The sequence below is a fragment of the Lynx canadensis genome, chromosome B3 (genome assembly GCF_007474595.2).
Source record: "Lynx canadensis isolate LIC74 chromosome B3, mLynCan4.pri.v2, whole genome shotgun sequence".
NCBI classification, from domain to species: Eukaryota; Metazoa; Chordata; class Mammalia; order Carnivora; family Felidae; genus Lynx; species Lynx canadensis.
This window is the reverse complement of record NC_044308.2, coordinates 119550795-119567259: the sequence shown is the minus strand read 5'-3', so window position 1 is coordinate 119567259 and position 16465 is coordinate 119550795. Positions and strand designations below refer to the sequence as shown.

The 16465-nt window shown below is 41.9% G+C and overlaps 1 protein-coding gene across 6 annotated transcripts in view; it reads left to right on the top strand.

The window, feature by feature from the left end:
* Positions 1 to 16465, top strand: part of AREL1 (apoptosis resistant E3 ubiquitin protein ligase 1) — a 49145-nt gene that overhangs the window by 18056 nt on the left and 14624 nt on the right. For 5 of the 6 annotated variants that reach the window (XM_030319565.2, XM_030319568.2, XM_030319566.1 and 2 more), the window contains 4 exons: positions 4376 to 4436; positions 5319 to 5545; positions 6505 to 6742; positions 16289 to 16458. In XM_030319565.2, the coding sequence (XP_030175425.1) occupies positions 4421 to 4436; positions 5319 to 5545; positions 6505 to 6742; positions 16289 to 16458 (651 nt within the window). In that variant the 5' untranslated portion in view covers positions 4376 to 4420. The remainder of the gene's footprint in view (positions 1 to 4375; positions 4437 to 5318; positions 5546 to 6504; positions 6743 to 16288; positions 16459 to 16465) is intronic. The other variant, XM_030319569.1, reaches the window with a different exon arrangement.

Here is a 16465-nt window from a genome sequence, read left to right as displayed (position 1 = left end):
AGGAAGATTAAGTAATGTTTTTCATACTTTCTTTTACCTGTTGTTTTTTTTAAATCTTCCCTCTTCCCAAATACCTCGCTGTCCCTATGACTCCTTTCTTTTCCTGATTTAGTGTTGTATGAGGTTTAGAACATTGGGTTTCAGAGTCAGGCATGGGCTTGAGTCTCAGCTCTGCCATTTAACCAGCTGGGAGATGTTCAGCAAGTCCTTTCCAAGCCCAGCTTTGTTGTTGTTGTTGTTTTTTTTTATCTGTAAAATGAGAATAATAGTGTTTATTTTGCCAGGTTGTTACAGGGACAATTACTTAGGCTAGCACATAGAAGCACTTAGTGCAGCATTTTGCCCTATTGTAAGCGGCTCAGTAAAGGTAGGGAGTATTATGTTACTACTACTACTGTTATTCTTCTAGCTTAGAATATTCCAGTTTGCTGAATTGTGTAAAAGCAAGAACACTAAAGAGATGAACTTGAAAAAAAAAAAATACTCGTGCAGCCAAATTGCATGAATTAATATAGCAGAGGCTTAACATACTGCTTCTTTGTGCTTGAGTTAGACTTGGGAAGAGTTCCAGAATAATTTTATGAAGGAGAAGTGTAAGCAGCAGAAAGTGGAGGGTGCTATAGAAACTGTTATAGAAAAATAAAAGCTCAAGATAAGGAAGATAGAACCAGAAAACCAGATACCAGGCCATGCATGAGAACCTATGACTCTAGTTGTGGGTATTTGGTATATACTTGTAGAACTGAAGTCAGTTGGTAACTTGTGGTCCAAAGAGTTTACAGTCCCTGGCTCAAGTGAATATACTGCCAGTTACTGAAGTCTTTAAAAACTGTATCTAAAAGGAGGTCCTATCTAGAAAATTCCTGATCCCTAGGCATTCTGGACAAAGGAAAGAACAGACATTTGACCCTATCTGTTCAGATACTTCATTCATGTTTATTGCAATTACTGTATGCAGTTATGTTGGACGCTGTGGAGAATTCTGAAGACTAGTCTTTGCCTCATGTTACCACTCTGAAATGGAAAATAAAACAAACACAGGACTAAAATGAAAGAGAATGTAAGTGCCAAAAGATAATAAAAGTAGTGTGGGAATTCAGACGAGGGAGGGAATTTCAAAATTGAGGCTCAAGGAAGATTTCAAGGAGGGAAGACAGGACCTTCCCTAGACTTTAGGGTTAGGAGATTGCCCATGGATAGAGACATGAGAGGGGAGTGGTTAGTCTAGGCAGAGGAAGTGATTTTGCAAAGCGTGGAGTTGTGTTTCAGAGCCTATATGTAAAGATAGAAAGGACTCGAGTCAGGTAGATCATAGGATAAAATAAGGTTTTGTGGAGATGAAGCCAAGGGAATACTGTGGGTGGGGATAGGAGCAGAGACAGAGCAGGGAGAGCCTTGCCAGAGTCAGAGAACAGAAAATGCTTACAGAAATGAAGTGAAATCTGGAATAAAAATGATTTGAGTGATAAAGACAGGAAGGCTTTGTGACAGCATTCAAGAGGAACAAGACAGGAGGAAAATGTAAAAGGAAGGCAAATTCAAAATGTGACAGCTGAGAGATGGGTAGATATTTATTGTTGGGGGGTTTCTTGAGAGCTATTGTAGAGAAGTGGGAGGTTTTGTAAAAGTCAGATCATAGGGCAGTGAATCGACAGAGCTAATTCCCTGGCCATAAGGAGGTTTCCAGGAGAAGAGAGGAGAGTGGTTTGGAAAAAAGTAGTAATAGGTATCCGGGTTTAAAATAATAAAGGGAATTGGAATAGAAATGTAGAATTGACTGATTGGAAAAGGTCTAGGTGTTCTGGATCAGTGATAACGGTTTGGTTGAAAAATAAGTGGGGGAGAAAATGGACAAGGACTCAGCAAGGTCGAGCTCAGTACTGCCAGCTTCATGAGGACTGAGACTGTGGCTGTCCCAACACTGTTCCCCCAGTACCTGGCACATTAAGTAAGTACCTGGTATTTGTTGGATGAATTTGAATTCTTCATTATAAATATTTTCAGGCATAAAATTAGAATAGTTTGAAGAACTCCCATGTAGGCAGAGATTTGAAACACAGTAAGAGAAGCCAGAATTACCTACCTTCAGTAGACAATTCTGATGCATTTCCCACTGGAGAAAGTGGGGGCCAGTAGAGAGGTTCCTGGAGTTTTCTACTGGCTCTGACGCAAAGGGATAGTGGTGGCACTACCACTATTGGTAATGATTTTAATAACAATTAAGACTGACAACTCACTCTGGGCCAGGCACTATTCTCGGCTGTTTACGTGTGTAAACTCATTTAATCCTTACAGCACCTCTGTGAGGTACACATAGATATACCCCATTGGACAAATGAGGAAACTGGCTCTCCACAGAGAGATGAAATAACTTGTCTAATGTCACACTGTGAGTGACAGAGAATAGGTATGAACGTATGAACCCAGGTAGGCCGGCTCTGGAGTCCACACCCTCACCCTCTGTATTGTCCTGTTTGCTCTACTGTTTGACTTTAGAGTCCTGATGGCTGTGGGGAGTTATATTGAAGTCCTATCACACTAAAGGAGATGGTGCCATAGAAATTAGTAAATCTCAGTTCTTTTTTAGCAGTGAGAGTTCCGAAGCCTGGACAGGTCACATAGTTGCGGCCTTGGAACCGGTTCGCAGGCCTCTGACTTACTGCTCATCCACCACCTCTCGCAGTAAAGCTTCTTATAGTTGTCAGAGGTAGTACATAGGAATTTCCCAGCCCTAATGCTGGGAATGCCATACATTTGGTGGTGTTCTTGTTCCTCCAAGGAGTAAGAGACTCGAGGCCACAAGTCCTATAACATCAGCCACATACACTTTCTTCTCTGCTGAGTGTTACAGCTTTGCTAAGGACCAGATTTTCATATCATGGATCAGATTGAATGACATCCAACTGAGGGAGTATTTCAGTGAATTCAGACAGTTAAACTGCCAGTTTGGGTTCTACGAAATCATCTAGCACATCGTGTAAGGTGCAGACAGATGCTTTTTGAGAGACGAAAGCAGCTTTCAGCATAAGGTTCCGGGATATGAGCTGCCTGTTTGGGCAGGAGGCTCAGTAGTTGTGATCCCAAATTTGGGGTCTGTATATTATCTTTTTATAATTGACCCTTTGGGGAGCAACCTAATCCATGTGTATTGACTGTTGTAATGTTCCCTGTGTGGATTTCTTTGCCAGTAGATTTCAGACCAGTCTGAACAGGGATTTCTATGAAACTTGACATGGTCATTCCTCAAATTACCTACTCTCCGTGGATTCTACTGGATATATTGTTGCTATCAGAGGAGCTAATGGCCATTTTCCGGTCTCTCACTTAAAATTTTCCAGTACAGTTAGACATAAAAGCATACCCTATTTATAAACAACAACAACAACAAAAACAGAACCTGTTTTGGTCCCTCCCAAATTTGAGCCTAGAAATTTTCAGCCATATTGTCTCTAAGTAATATTCTAGTGCAGATAAAAGGCGCTGAGTTGAGATAACATTGATAACCTTGTATACATTGACTTGAGTGAATTCACTGCATTACAGAATGGAGAGCTTTTACAGGTTCTACTAAGGTCAAAACTCAGCGATCGATACCACTGTCAGTGTACATGGCATTTTTTCTTGGCAATACCTTGGGTGGTTCAAACGAGTAATGAAGATTGACGTCTTATTCTGGAAACAAGTTTAGTAACAGTGAAAGTGTCCCCTTGAACCCTGGCCCCTGTTTGAATTGTTCTGACCTTGACAGGCATCACTTAGGATAAACAGAATCTCCTCCTTTTGTTCCTGTCCTTGGCCTTTCTGCTGAGCTCATCTTCCATGGGACCTGTTGTCTGATTGGTAACAGCAAAAGTGACTTCTCTTCCATGCCCGCTGCTTCTTACTGGGATGACCGGTGGTTCACTTTAATTACATGCCAGCATGATGATGATAATACTTGCTTTTAAAAATCCACATTTGATATAACTATTTCTACTTAGATGAATTACTTCCAGAAGGCAAATAGAAGGGGAAAGTGACTCCATTATCCTCTTTGCTTGTGTTAATTAGCACTACTTTGCATGGGGGAGGGAAACTGTCTTGGGGCCCTGGACCTGAGAAGATGAAAGCCATGTTATTGCATTTTGTAATTAGCAATAAAGCAAGTGGCTGTTTGTGGTATTCTTAGGGTGGTCGTAGATTGGAAGTCTTTAGGAGAAATGATGCAGTCACCATTTCGCTGAAATTTGTCATAGGGCACCTGTCAAACTGGAGAGAGAGGACAGGGACACAGTAAGGCCGGAGTCAGTTGACTCAAGCCCTGTGTTCTTTGTCTCTCTCTGAGATGGCTGTAAGGAAGAATTGGAGAGAACACTAAACAAGTTTTCTTTTGCAGCTGCAGCTGTGATCCTCGGCTGTCTGGCGGCACTGAAGGGACCTGATGTTTTACGTTATTGGTATGTTGTGGAAAGAGCTCTTTATTATTTTTGTTAGGGCTGCTTACATCCTTTTTGCCTCCCCGTCTACCCCCTTTCCCCTTGAAAATAGACTTAGAAATATTTCTGTTCACGCCAGAATGTACCTTCACAGAGTTGGCAGTGGAATTCATTCATTTGGGAAATATTTATTGAGTAATTCTGGTCCATGCCAGATACTGTTTCCTGCCGAGTCAAAGTCGGATAAGGCAAAAATTGCCTTCAGGAAGCTCATAACATGAAGGGGAAGATGCTCAAGGGGAGAAAAGCTGTAATAGGTGAATATACAGGAGTTTGAGGGGGCCCAGAAGAGGGAACCCCTAACTCAGGTGAGGACTGGGGAGAGCTTTTGCTAAGTGGGCAGAAGAGGGGAAGACTTCCAAATGGAGGGACTAGAATTCACATTCGTTTTACTGCTTCTGTGAGGGCCTAGCATAGGCAGGAATGTAGGGGGTGGGCATTTTATGTGGCCCACGGTAAAGAACAAGGGTTGGCACTTTTCCCGTAAAGCGCCAAAGAATAAATATTTTGGTTTCCCAGGTCGTACAGGCTCTGTACTACTACTGAATTCTGCTGGTTTAGGGCTAGGGCAGCCCTAGACAATAGGTAAATGAATAGGTGGAGCTGTGTTCTAATAGAACTTTATTTACAAAAACAAGCAGTGGATGGGATTTAGCCTGTAATTTCTGACCCCTGATGTAGAAGTTCCTCTCTTCACCCACAGAGGTAGTGACCCAGTACAGTGTTTCCTTGGAAGTCTTGTATCGCATCCTAACTTCTTTTACTTTTTGAAAGTTGGCCGGTCTTTTCCACAATGAGAAGCTGTAACTGGCAGGAGGTATGTGTGTTCTCTCTTTTACATAGGTGGAATCACAGTGTCTGTGGTTGCGTTCTTCTTCACAATTAAGTTCCTCTTTGAGCTTGCCGCACGTGTAGTCAGCTTCCTCCAGAATGAGGACCGTGAGCGCAGAGGGGACCGGACTATTTATGACTACGTGCGGGGAAATTACCTGGATCCCCGGTCTTGCAAAGTCTCCTGGGATTGGAAGGACCCCTATGAGGTGGGCCACAGCATGGCCTTCCGAGTGCATGTAAGGGAATGTTTCTGTCTCCATACCCATTGGGTTTTCTGAATCACTTGCTTTCCAGAGCCCAGTTCATCCTGTCGGTCGTGCTGGCCTGGAATGTTAACATTTTTTCCTTGTTTTTCAGCCCCTCCCAGGGACTTGGGAAGTGTTAATATCTGAAGGGTCACAAATTTCTCTATCATTTTGGTCTTGTAGGTGCTTAGCTTTGAAGATGTTTAAAACTTAATGTTACTTTTTCAAAACAAGAAAACTATTACCGAAGGAATAGGTGTTCTAGACTGGGGGTTGGCAAACTATGGCCTGAGGGCCAAATCAGGCCGGCCTCTTGTTTCTGTAAATGTAATTTTATTAGAGCACAGCCACACCCATCCATCTTCCTGTATTGCCTGCGGCTGCTTTTACACTTAAGTAGTTAACCACAGTTGAGTGGAGTAGCTGTGTATGACCCACAAAGCCAAAATATTTACTGTCTGGCCTTTACAGAAAAGTTTGCCACCCCCTGTGATGACTTCTCCACTGCAGCATTCTGCTTGGCTTGATAGCCTGCGCCCCCCCTCCCCCCAGCCCTGCCTGGTGCTTTAGCTCACTCCGTGCCACTGGTATCCGCTGACTTACCTTTACATTCAGTTTAGCACTGATAATATAATAAAAAGGGCTGCTTGTACTGAGGAGGCAGCATTTGTGGTTCAGAAATGTCCAGTTGAAATGCATTCAGAAATGTCAAGTTGAAAATAAAATGTATATTTTATCCCTGCCTTCTGAACAAGTTAAGAATCTGTTCATGATTTAATGGTTTTCTTTGAGGTGTGGTGTTTCTCTCTGTGCCTGTGAGCAGGACAGTAGGAATGAGTGGGTACTGGGATTTGCCCGCTACCTCCTTCCTGCCCCACCCCCTCTCCAGTCAGGCGGGTAAGAGTTCTCTCTTCCTGCTCACTAACGAGTGCCCTCTCTCCTCATTGCAGTTATTCTACAAGAACGGGCAGCCTTTTCCCGCACACCGGCCTGTGGGACTGAGAGTTCACATCTCTCATGTTGAGCTGGCCGTGGAAATTCCAGTGACCCAAGAAGTGCTCCAGGAGCCCAGTTCCAACGTGGTCAAGGTGGCCTTCACTGTGCGCAGGGCTGGGCGTTACGAAATCTCAGTAAAGCTTGGTGGATTAAACGTGGCCTACAGTCCCTACTACAAGATTTTTCAGCCTGGTATGTTTGTTCTTTTTTTTTTTTTTTTTTTTTTTGGCTATTTCTCTTTCGCCATCCCTTCCTTCGATTTTCTTTCTGCTTTCTGTTTTTTTTTTTAAAAAAAAAGAAACGCTTTTGGGGCGCCTGGGTGGCTCAGTCAGTTAAGCATCCGACTTCAGCTCAGGTCACGATCTCATACTCTGTGAGTTCGAGCCCCGCATCGGGCTCTGGGCTGATTGATGGCTCAGAGCCTGGAGCCTGCTTCCGACTCTGTGTCTCCCTCTCTCTCTGACCCTCCCCCGTTCATGCTCTGTCTCAAAAATAAATAAACATTAAAAAAAAAAAACAAAAAAAACCAAAAAAACGCTTTCCCATCTACATGGATTGTGGCACATAATCCATCCAGTTAAAATATACAGATAAGTGGTTTTAACAATTTAGAGTTGCACAACCATCACTGCAGTCCATTTTAGAGCATTTTCATCACCCAAAAAAGAATTCAGCACCCATTAACAGTCACTCCCCATTTTCCCCAACCCCCCATCCCTAAGTAATCATTTATTTATTCTGTAGGTTTGCCTACTCCAGACATTTTATATAAGTGTAATCATACAATATGTGGCCATTTGTGACTGCCTGTCTCTTGGCATGATATTTTTAAGGTTTATCCATGCTATAGCATGAATCACTACTTTATTTCTTTTTATTGCTAAATGACATTCCATTGTATGGATATACCACATTTTATGTGTCCATTCACCAGCTGACGGACATTTAGGTTGTTTTCGCTTTTGGCAGTTGTGAGTAATTCTGGTGTGAACCTTTATGTACAAGTTTTTGTGTGGACATACGGTTTTATTTCTCTAAGAGGAGAATTGCTGGGTCATCAGCCTAGTAAGTTCTTAAGAGGCAAGGGTGCCAGAAGAGACAAAAGGTAAATTCTTCTAATTTTTGAAATCTTTTCAAGTAAAAGCACCTCAACCTAATTCCACCCTTGCTACCAACATGTGTTTTACTTCTCATGGCAAAGTGTCTGCCCTAGCTGCTGGTATATAAGAATTGAGACCTCTATCTCTCCTTTTCCCCACCCGTATCCTTTATGCCAGATAATAGATGCTCACTGACTTTGAAGCCTGAAGGTGTAATCTCTGACTTCTTATTCTGCAACAAATCTGTGTAGTGTGTTAAGATCCTGTCTGCTCTTTGTGCCCTGCCTTGGCTTCCTTTTGAGGGTGTCATTAAGTACTGGCCAAGTTGGTATCCACAGAAATGAGAGGAGTTTGGGAACCTGTTGGAGTCAACCCATAACAAGAAGGGCTTAAGATTTGTGTATTTTTGCTTGACTGGTCCTCAGTTTTCTTTCTCTTGTAAAGGAAGAAGGCTGCAGACAAGGTGGCTCCCAAGCCGTCTCCATCCCCATGTATCTCCCCCTTTACTTCAGTGACTCACAGACTCCTTTCCCCATGAATTATCATCACCCCATCCCCTTGCCACCAGGGAACAGTTCATATCCTTACAATATGTCTCAGTCCTTTTATTTTTTAAATTTAAATGAAACTCTGTTTTGAGATAATTGTAGATTCTCCTGCCGTTGTAAGAAATAATACCAAGAGATCTGGTGTATCCTTGACCCATTTTCCCCCAATGGTAGTAACATCTTACAGCACTAAAGTTCGATATCACAGCCAGGTTACGGACATTGATACAGTCACCACAAGGATCCTTCATGTTGCCTTATAGCCACACCTGTTTTCCCTCTCCCACCCACCTGTGTTTTTTTTTTCCTTAAGTTTATTTTTTTTAAGAGAGAGAATCCCAAGCAGGCTCTGCACCGTCAGCATGGGGCTTGAACCCATGAACTGCAAAGATCATGACCTGAGCTGAAACTGAGAGTTGGATGCCTAACCAGTTGAGCCACTGAGGCGCCCCTATCCACCTACCTGTTTCTTAACCCCTGGCAGCCCATTTGTGTAGTTTTGTCACTTCAAGAATGTAATATAATTCTCTGGATATTCATCCAAGTTGTTGCATGTATCAACAGTTGGCTCCTTTTTATTGCGGAGTTGTCATCCATGGTGTGAATGTGCCACAGTTTGTTTAACTGTTCCCCAGTCGAAGGACATCTGGGTGGTTTTCAGTTTAGGGTTATTATGAATAAACCTATGAGAATTCATGTAGAGGTTTTGTGTGAATATGAGTGGTCATTTCTTTGGTGTAAATGCTCAGGAATGCAACTGCTGAGTTGTACGGTAGTTACACGCTTAGTATTTTTAAGAAACTGCCAAACTCTTTTCCACAGTGTCTGGAGCATTTTATACTCCCACCAGCAATGCATGAACAATCCAGTTTCTTCACATTCTCGCTAGCATTTGATATTGTCACTGTTTTTTTTAATTTTTTAATTTTAGCCATTCTGTTAAGGGTGTGGTGGTTTTAATTTGCATTTCTCTAATGGTTAATGATGTTGAACGTCTTTTCATGTGCTCATTTGCCGTTTCCCCTCTTTGGTGAAGTGTCTTTGCCCATTTTCTAATTGGATGCTTTTGTTTTTTACTATTGAGTTTTGAGAGTTCTTCATATATTCTACAGATGAGTCCTCTGTTACATACGTAGTTTGCAAATATGTTCCTATCAATCTTTAGCTTTTCTTTTCATCCCCTTAGCATGGTTTTTCACAAAGCAAAGGTTTTAATTTTGATGAAGTCACTTTACTAATTTTTTCTTTTAAGGGTCATACTTCAGGTATCTGAGAACTCTTTGGTTAGTTCTAGATCCCAAAGGTTTCCTCCTGTTTTTTTTGCCTAAAAATTTCCTAGCTTTACATTTTATATATAAGGCCTTGATCCATTTTTAGTTAATTTTTGTATACTGTGTAAAGGTTTTGTTTTTGTTTTTGTTTTTCTTCTAGATGTCTAGTTGTTCCAGCACCATTTGTTGAAAAGACCATCTTTTCCCTGTAACATTGCCCTTTTTTTGTACCTTCGTTAGAGTGGTTGGGCATATTTGTAGGGGTCTATTTCTGGGTTTTCTGTTATGTTCCATTGATCTATGGGTTTGTCCTCCCACCAGTACTACAGAGTCTGGATTACTGTAGGTATATACTAAATCCTGAAATTGTGTAAACTGACTCTTCCTGCTTTACTCTTTTTCAGAATTATTTTAGCTACTCTAGATCCTTTCTCTTTTCATATAAATTTTATTTTGTTTCATTTTGGGGGGAGGTCATTTACCTGAGTATTTTTTTTTTAATTTATTTTTCATTTTTATTTATTTATTTATTGGCAAGTTAGCTAACATACAGTGTAGTCGTGGCTTCAGGACTAGATTCCTGTGATTCATCACTTACATACAGCACCCAGTGCTCATCCCAACAAGTGCCCTCCTCCATGCCCATCACCCATTTTCCCCATCCCCTCTACCCCCCACCCCCGTCAACCCTCAGTTTGTTCTTTGTATTTAAGAGTCTCTTATGGTTTGCCTTCCTCTCTATTTGTGTCTTATTTTTCCTTCCCTTCCCCTATGGTCTTCTGTTAAGTTTCTCAAATTCCACATGTAAGTGAAATCATATGATATCTGTCTGACTTATTTCATTTAGCATGATACCCTCTAGTTCCATCCACGTTGTTGCAAATGGCAAGATTTCATTCTTTTTCATTGCCAAGTAGTATCCCATTGTATATGTACCACGTCTTCTTTATCCGTTCATCAGTCAGTGGACATTTGGGCTCTTTTCCGTAATTTGGGTATTGTTGATAGCACTGCTGTGAACATTGGGGTACATGTGCCCCTACGAATCAGCATTCCTATATCCTTTAGATAAATTCCTAGTAGTGCTATTGCTGAGTCGTAGGGTAATTCTATTTTTAATTTTTTGAGGAATTCCACACTGTTTTCCAGAGTGGCTGCACCAGTTTGCATTCCCACCAACGGTGCAAGAGGGTTGGTTCCCCTTTGTCCACATCCTCACCAGCATCTGTTGTTTCCTGAGTTGTTACTTGTAGCCACTCTGACTGGTGTGAGGTGGTATTTCAGTGTGGTTTTGACTTGTATTTCCCTGATGATGAGTGATGTTCAGCATTTTTTCATGTGTCTGTTTGCCATCTGGATATCTTCTTTGGAAAAGTGTCTATTCATGTCTTCTGCCCATTTCTTCACTGGATTATTTGTTTTTCGGGTGTTCTTTGTAGATTTTTGATATTAGCCCTTTATCCAATATGTCATTTGCAAATAATCTTCTCCCATTCCATTGGTTGCTTTTTAGTTTTGATTGTTCCCTTTGCTGTGCAGAAGCTTTTTATCATGATGAGGTCCCTATAGTTCATTTTTGCTTTTATTTCCCTTGCCTTTGGAGACATGTCAAGTAAGAAGTTGCCTTGACTGAGGTCAAAGAGGTTGTTGCCTGTTTTCTCCTGTAAGATTTTGATGGTTTCCTGTCTCACCTTTAGGTCTTTCATCCATTTTGAATTTATGTTTGTGTATGGTGTAAGAAAATGGTCCAGCTTCATTCTCCTGCATGTTGCTGTCCAGTTCTCCCAGCACCATTTGCTAAAGAGACTGTCTTTTTCCCATTGGATATTCTTTCCTGCTTTGTCAAAGATTAGTTGGCCATATATTTGTGGGTCCATTTCTGGGTTCTCTAGTCTATTCCATTGGTCTATGTGTCTGTTTTTGTACCAATACCATTCTGTCTTGATGATTACAACTTTGTAATACAAGCTAAAGTTTGGGATTGTGACGCCTCCAGCTTTGGTTTTCTTTTCCAACATTATGGCTGTTCAGGGCCTTTTGTGGTTCCATACAAATTTTAGGATTGTTTGTTCTAGCTCTGTGAAGAATGCTGGTGCTATTTTGATGGGGATTGCATTGAATGTGTAGATTGCTTTGCTAGTATCAACACTTTAACAACATTTGTTCTTCTAATCTACGAACATGGGATGCTTTTCCATTTCTTTGTGTCATCTTCAGTTTCTTTCATAAGCTTTCTGTAGTTTTCAGCATGCAGATTTTTTTTTACCCCCTTGGTTAGGTTTATTTCCTAAGCATTTTATGGTCCTTGATGCAATTGCAAATGGGATTGATTCCTTGATCTCTCTTTCTGTTGCTTCATTATTGGTGTATAGAAATGCAACTGATTTCTGTACACTGATTTTATATCCTGCGACTTTGCTGAATTCATGTATCAGTTCTAGCAGTTTTTTTTGTGAAGTCTTTCAGGTTTCCATGTAGAGTATCATGTCATCTGTGAAAAGTGAAAGTTTGATTCTTCTTCTTTTTTTATTTTTTTTAAGTTTATTTTTGCAGAGAGAGAGAGAGAGAGAGACAGAGAGACAGAGCATGAGCATGGGAAGGGCAGAGAGAGAGGGAGACACAGAATCTGAAACAGGCTCCAGGCTCGGAGCTGTCAGCACAGAGCCCAACGCGGGGCTCGAACTCATGGACAGCGATATCATGACCTGAGCCGAAGTCGGACGCTCAACCGACTGAGCCACCCAGGCGCCCCTGAAAGTTTGATTCTTCTTTGCCAATTTGGATGCCTTTTATTTCATTTTGTTGTCTGATTGCTGAGGCTAGGACTTCCAATGCTATGTTAAACAACAGTGGTGAGAGTGGACATCCCTGTCGTGTTCGTGATCTCAGGCAGAAAGCTCTCAGTTTTTCCCCATTGAGGATGATATTAGCTGTGGCCCTTTCATATATATAGCTTTTATGATGTTAAGGTATGTTCCTTGTATCTTGACTTTCTTGAGGGTTTTTGTTAAGAAAGGATGCTGTATTTTGTCAAATGTTTTTTTCTGCATCTATTGGCAGAATCATATGGTTCTTATCCTTTTTCTGTTAATGTGATGTATCATGTTGATTGATTTGTGAATATCGAATCAGCCCAGCAGCCCAGGAATGAATCCCACTTGATCATGGCGAATAATTCATTTAATATACTGTTGAATTCAATTTGCTAGTGTCTTGTTGAGAATTTTTGCATCCAGGTTCATCAGGGATATTGGCCTGTAGTTCTCCTTTTTAGTGGGTTCTTTGTCTGGTTATGGAATCAAGGTAATGCTGGCTTCATAGAAAGAGTCTGGAAGCTTTCCTTCCATTTCTGTTTTTTGGAACAACTTGAAAAGAATAGGTATTAAGTCTGCTTTAAATGTCTGGTAGAAGTTCCCTGGGAAGCCATCTGGCCCAGGACTCTGATATGTTGGGAGATTTTTGATAATCGATTCCATTTCTTTGCTGGTTATTGGTCTTCAGATTTTCTGTTTCTTCACTTTTGAGTTTTGGTAGTGTGTGGGTGTCTAGGAATTTGTCCATTTCTTCCAGATTGTCCAGTTTCTTGGCATATAATTTTCCATAGTATTCTCTAATAATTTGTTGTATTTTTGTGGTGTTGGTTGTGATCTCTCCTCTTTCATTCGTGATTTTATCAATTTGGGTCCTTTCTTTTTTCTTTTTGAGAAGTCTGGCTAGGGGTTCATCAATTTTGTTTATTCATTCAAGAAACCGGCTCTTAGATTCATTGACCTATTGTTTTTTTGGATTCTGTATTGTTTATTTCAGCTCTAATCTTTATTATTTTCTCTTCTGCTAGCTTTGGGCTTTCTTTGCTGCTGCCTTTCTGGTTCCTTTAGGTTTGAGGTTAGGTGATGTATTTGGGATCGTTCTTGCTTCTTGAGATAGGCCTGGATTGCAATGTATTTTCCTCTTCTGTGTTTTTTTTCAAGCCCAGCTATTAGTCTTATGGCTGTTATTCTAAATTCTTGTTCATATGTATAGTTTATATCTGTTTTGAACAATTCTCTGGCTGGCATTTCTTCTTGGAATTCCTTTTGTGGAGAATTCTTCCATTTTGTCATTTTGGTCAGGTTTCTGTCTTGTACGTGTTTTGTATATTTTTATGTGTTTATTTTTATTTTTGAGAGAGAGAGAGGGAGAGAGACAGAGCATGAGTGGGGGAGGGGCAGAGAGAGATGGAGACAGAATCTGAAGTAGGCTCCTCCAGGCTCTCAGCTGTCAGCACAGAGCCTGCGATGCAGGGCTCGAACTCATGAACCACAAGATCATGATCTGAGCCAAGGTTGGATGCTTAACTTACTGAGCCACCCAGGCACCCCTGTCACGTACGTGTTTTAATAGCTTATTATGTGTCCCATACCTGTGAGTGCTATATTAAAAACGGGTCATACGCTGTCCAGGGTCTGGCACTTCAGGAACTGTTTCCGGAGTGTGTTGTGTGCACTCTGTTGTTGTGTATTTGGCTGCTCTATCCCACTGCTCATAGTGGTGGATTGTTTGGACCTTCCACCAGGTGTGCTTTGACATGTTCATTGAAGCAACCCTGGAAAAAAGGAAAGGTGGGGGAACCTTATCCCAAACAAAGAGAACAACAAAATGGGCAAAAAAAAAAAAAAAAAAAGACCAGGCAGAGAATCAAAGAAACTATACGGCTTGATCCGGAGAGAGAGAGGAAAATAAAGAAAGAGATACAGAAAGTGTGTAAAAAGAATAGAGTGAAAATGCCTGATTAAACAAACAACCAAAGCAGAGAAAGGAAAAAAGATACATGTACATATATATTATATTTTATATGTATCTGTATGTAATATATAGACATATATTATATATTTATATATATTATATAAGTAGGAATTGACCAAAAATCAAATCAGAAACTATGAGCCTGATTCCAAAGGGGTGGGGGGGGGGGAAGAGGAGGATAGAAAGAAAAAGAAGGAAAGAAAAGAAAACCCAACAGACTAACATACAAAACTGCAGGACAGTTGTCTTTTGGGGCCTGGGACCGGTGGCTCTGCTGGTCTGCAGGAGAGGCCGTCTGGCTCTGTCAGTATCACTCTGGTTTGGTCAGTGTCAGTCCCACTCCAGTAGATAAGCAGTTACCAGGTACGGAGGGGCAGGGTTTGGTCAGTGCATCGCCTCCACTGGGGGCCGCTGTCCTGTTCCCTGAAGCCCCACTGTGTTGGTGATGGGGAGAAAAATGGAGATGCCCCAGTCCCTCCTCCCTGGACCAGGGCTTGTCCCGGGCCTCCCAGGCATTAGGCTAGTATTCAAAACCCAATGTCTTAAAGGATCCGCACCACACAGACCTGGTTCTAGGGTAATGCCACTCCACCCATCTGACAAAGGGCCTCTGGCTGGCCAGTTCCTGCAAGATCTTTTGTTCTTTGTGGGGGCAATAAATCCTCGAACCACAGTACTCGAGGGAGGGGACTGTCCTCTCCCAGTGTGCCCCTGAGATCACTGCCGCGCCCAGGGGCTGACTCCCTTCCCCGCCAGGCATGTGCACTGGGCAGCGGCTCCGGTACAGAGAAAGTCACGCACCCTTGAAAACGCTGATCTTCAGCTCCTACGGCTGTTTGCAAAGTAGACACTGGCACTCTCCGTATTTCTCGTTCCCCAGTCCGTGGTCTGGAGAGGGTTTTTTCTTGTCCAAACACAGTATCATACTTCCATAGCCTTTCTCTCCCTTTTGTCTCTCCACAGAAGGGGTTCCCTCCCCTCCATTCCTGCACTGCCCATTTTATCTCTCCCAATTCTCATACACAAACCTCTGTCCCGTCAAGCTGCTCTGTCCACTTGTGGAGATTTTTCTGTGACTCTGCAGCCTGTATTCCTGGGTGTTCCAAGTGTTCTGACCTCAAAACAGCTGTGTTTGAGGGATGAGGGAAATCCCAGTCCCCCTACTTCTCCACCATCTTAACTCCTCTCCATATACATTTTAGAACAATATTTGCTATATCTACAAAAACTCTTGGTGAGATTTTGATAAGAATGATATTAAACATGAATATCATTTGGAGAAGATTGACATTTTTACTATGTTGAGCTTTCTAGTTCATGAACTTGGTGACCTCTGACTTTATGTAGACCTTTTCATTTCTTTCACTAGCATTTTTTAGTTTTCAACATACTACATGTACATGTGTTCTTAGATTTCCACCTAAGTATTTCTGAGTTTTTTTGTTTCTTTGTTTTGCGGTTGTTTAGCGCCAATTTCTTTTTAAAATTTTTTTTTTTTTCAACGTTTATTTATTTTTGGGACAGAGAGAGACAGAGCATGAACAGGGGAGGGGCAGAGAGAGAGGGAGACACAGAATCGGAAACAGGCTCCAGGCTCCGAGCCATCAGCCCAGAGCCCGACGCGGGGCTCGAACTCACGGACCGCGAGATCGTGACCTGGCTGAAGTCGGGCGCTTAACCGACTGCGCCACCCAGGCGCCCCATTTAGCGCCAATTTCTGAGGACTGCCTCACTTGTACGTTCCCAGTGAGACTGTAGACACAATGTAGCTTTCAGTTCTGTTTCCTGTGAGTCCTTTTCTCCTTTTGTTTAGTGCAGCAATGGTTAGTAGTGCAGCAGTGGTTAGAAATTTGTGAAAATGAGTTCCCCGGTTCATTTGAATTAATCTTTTTCTTTCTTTTTCTCATCCTCTTCATGGTGGTGTTTATCCCTAAGAATTGGGCAGGACCCAGCTCTCTGGGACTCACTGATTGAAGAGATCTTTGTGCTCTGATAAGCTGCCCACTAAGGATTAGATTCCATTGTCTGTTTCAGGAATGGTGGTTCCTTCCAAGACCAAAATAGTGTGCCATTTTTCTACTCTTGTATTGACCTGTGGACAGCCACACACCCTTCAAATAGTGCCCCGAGATGAGTACGACAACCCTACCAACAATTCCGCATCCTTGAGAGATGAGCACAATTACAGTTTGTCCATTCATGAGGTAAGCA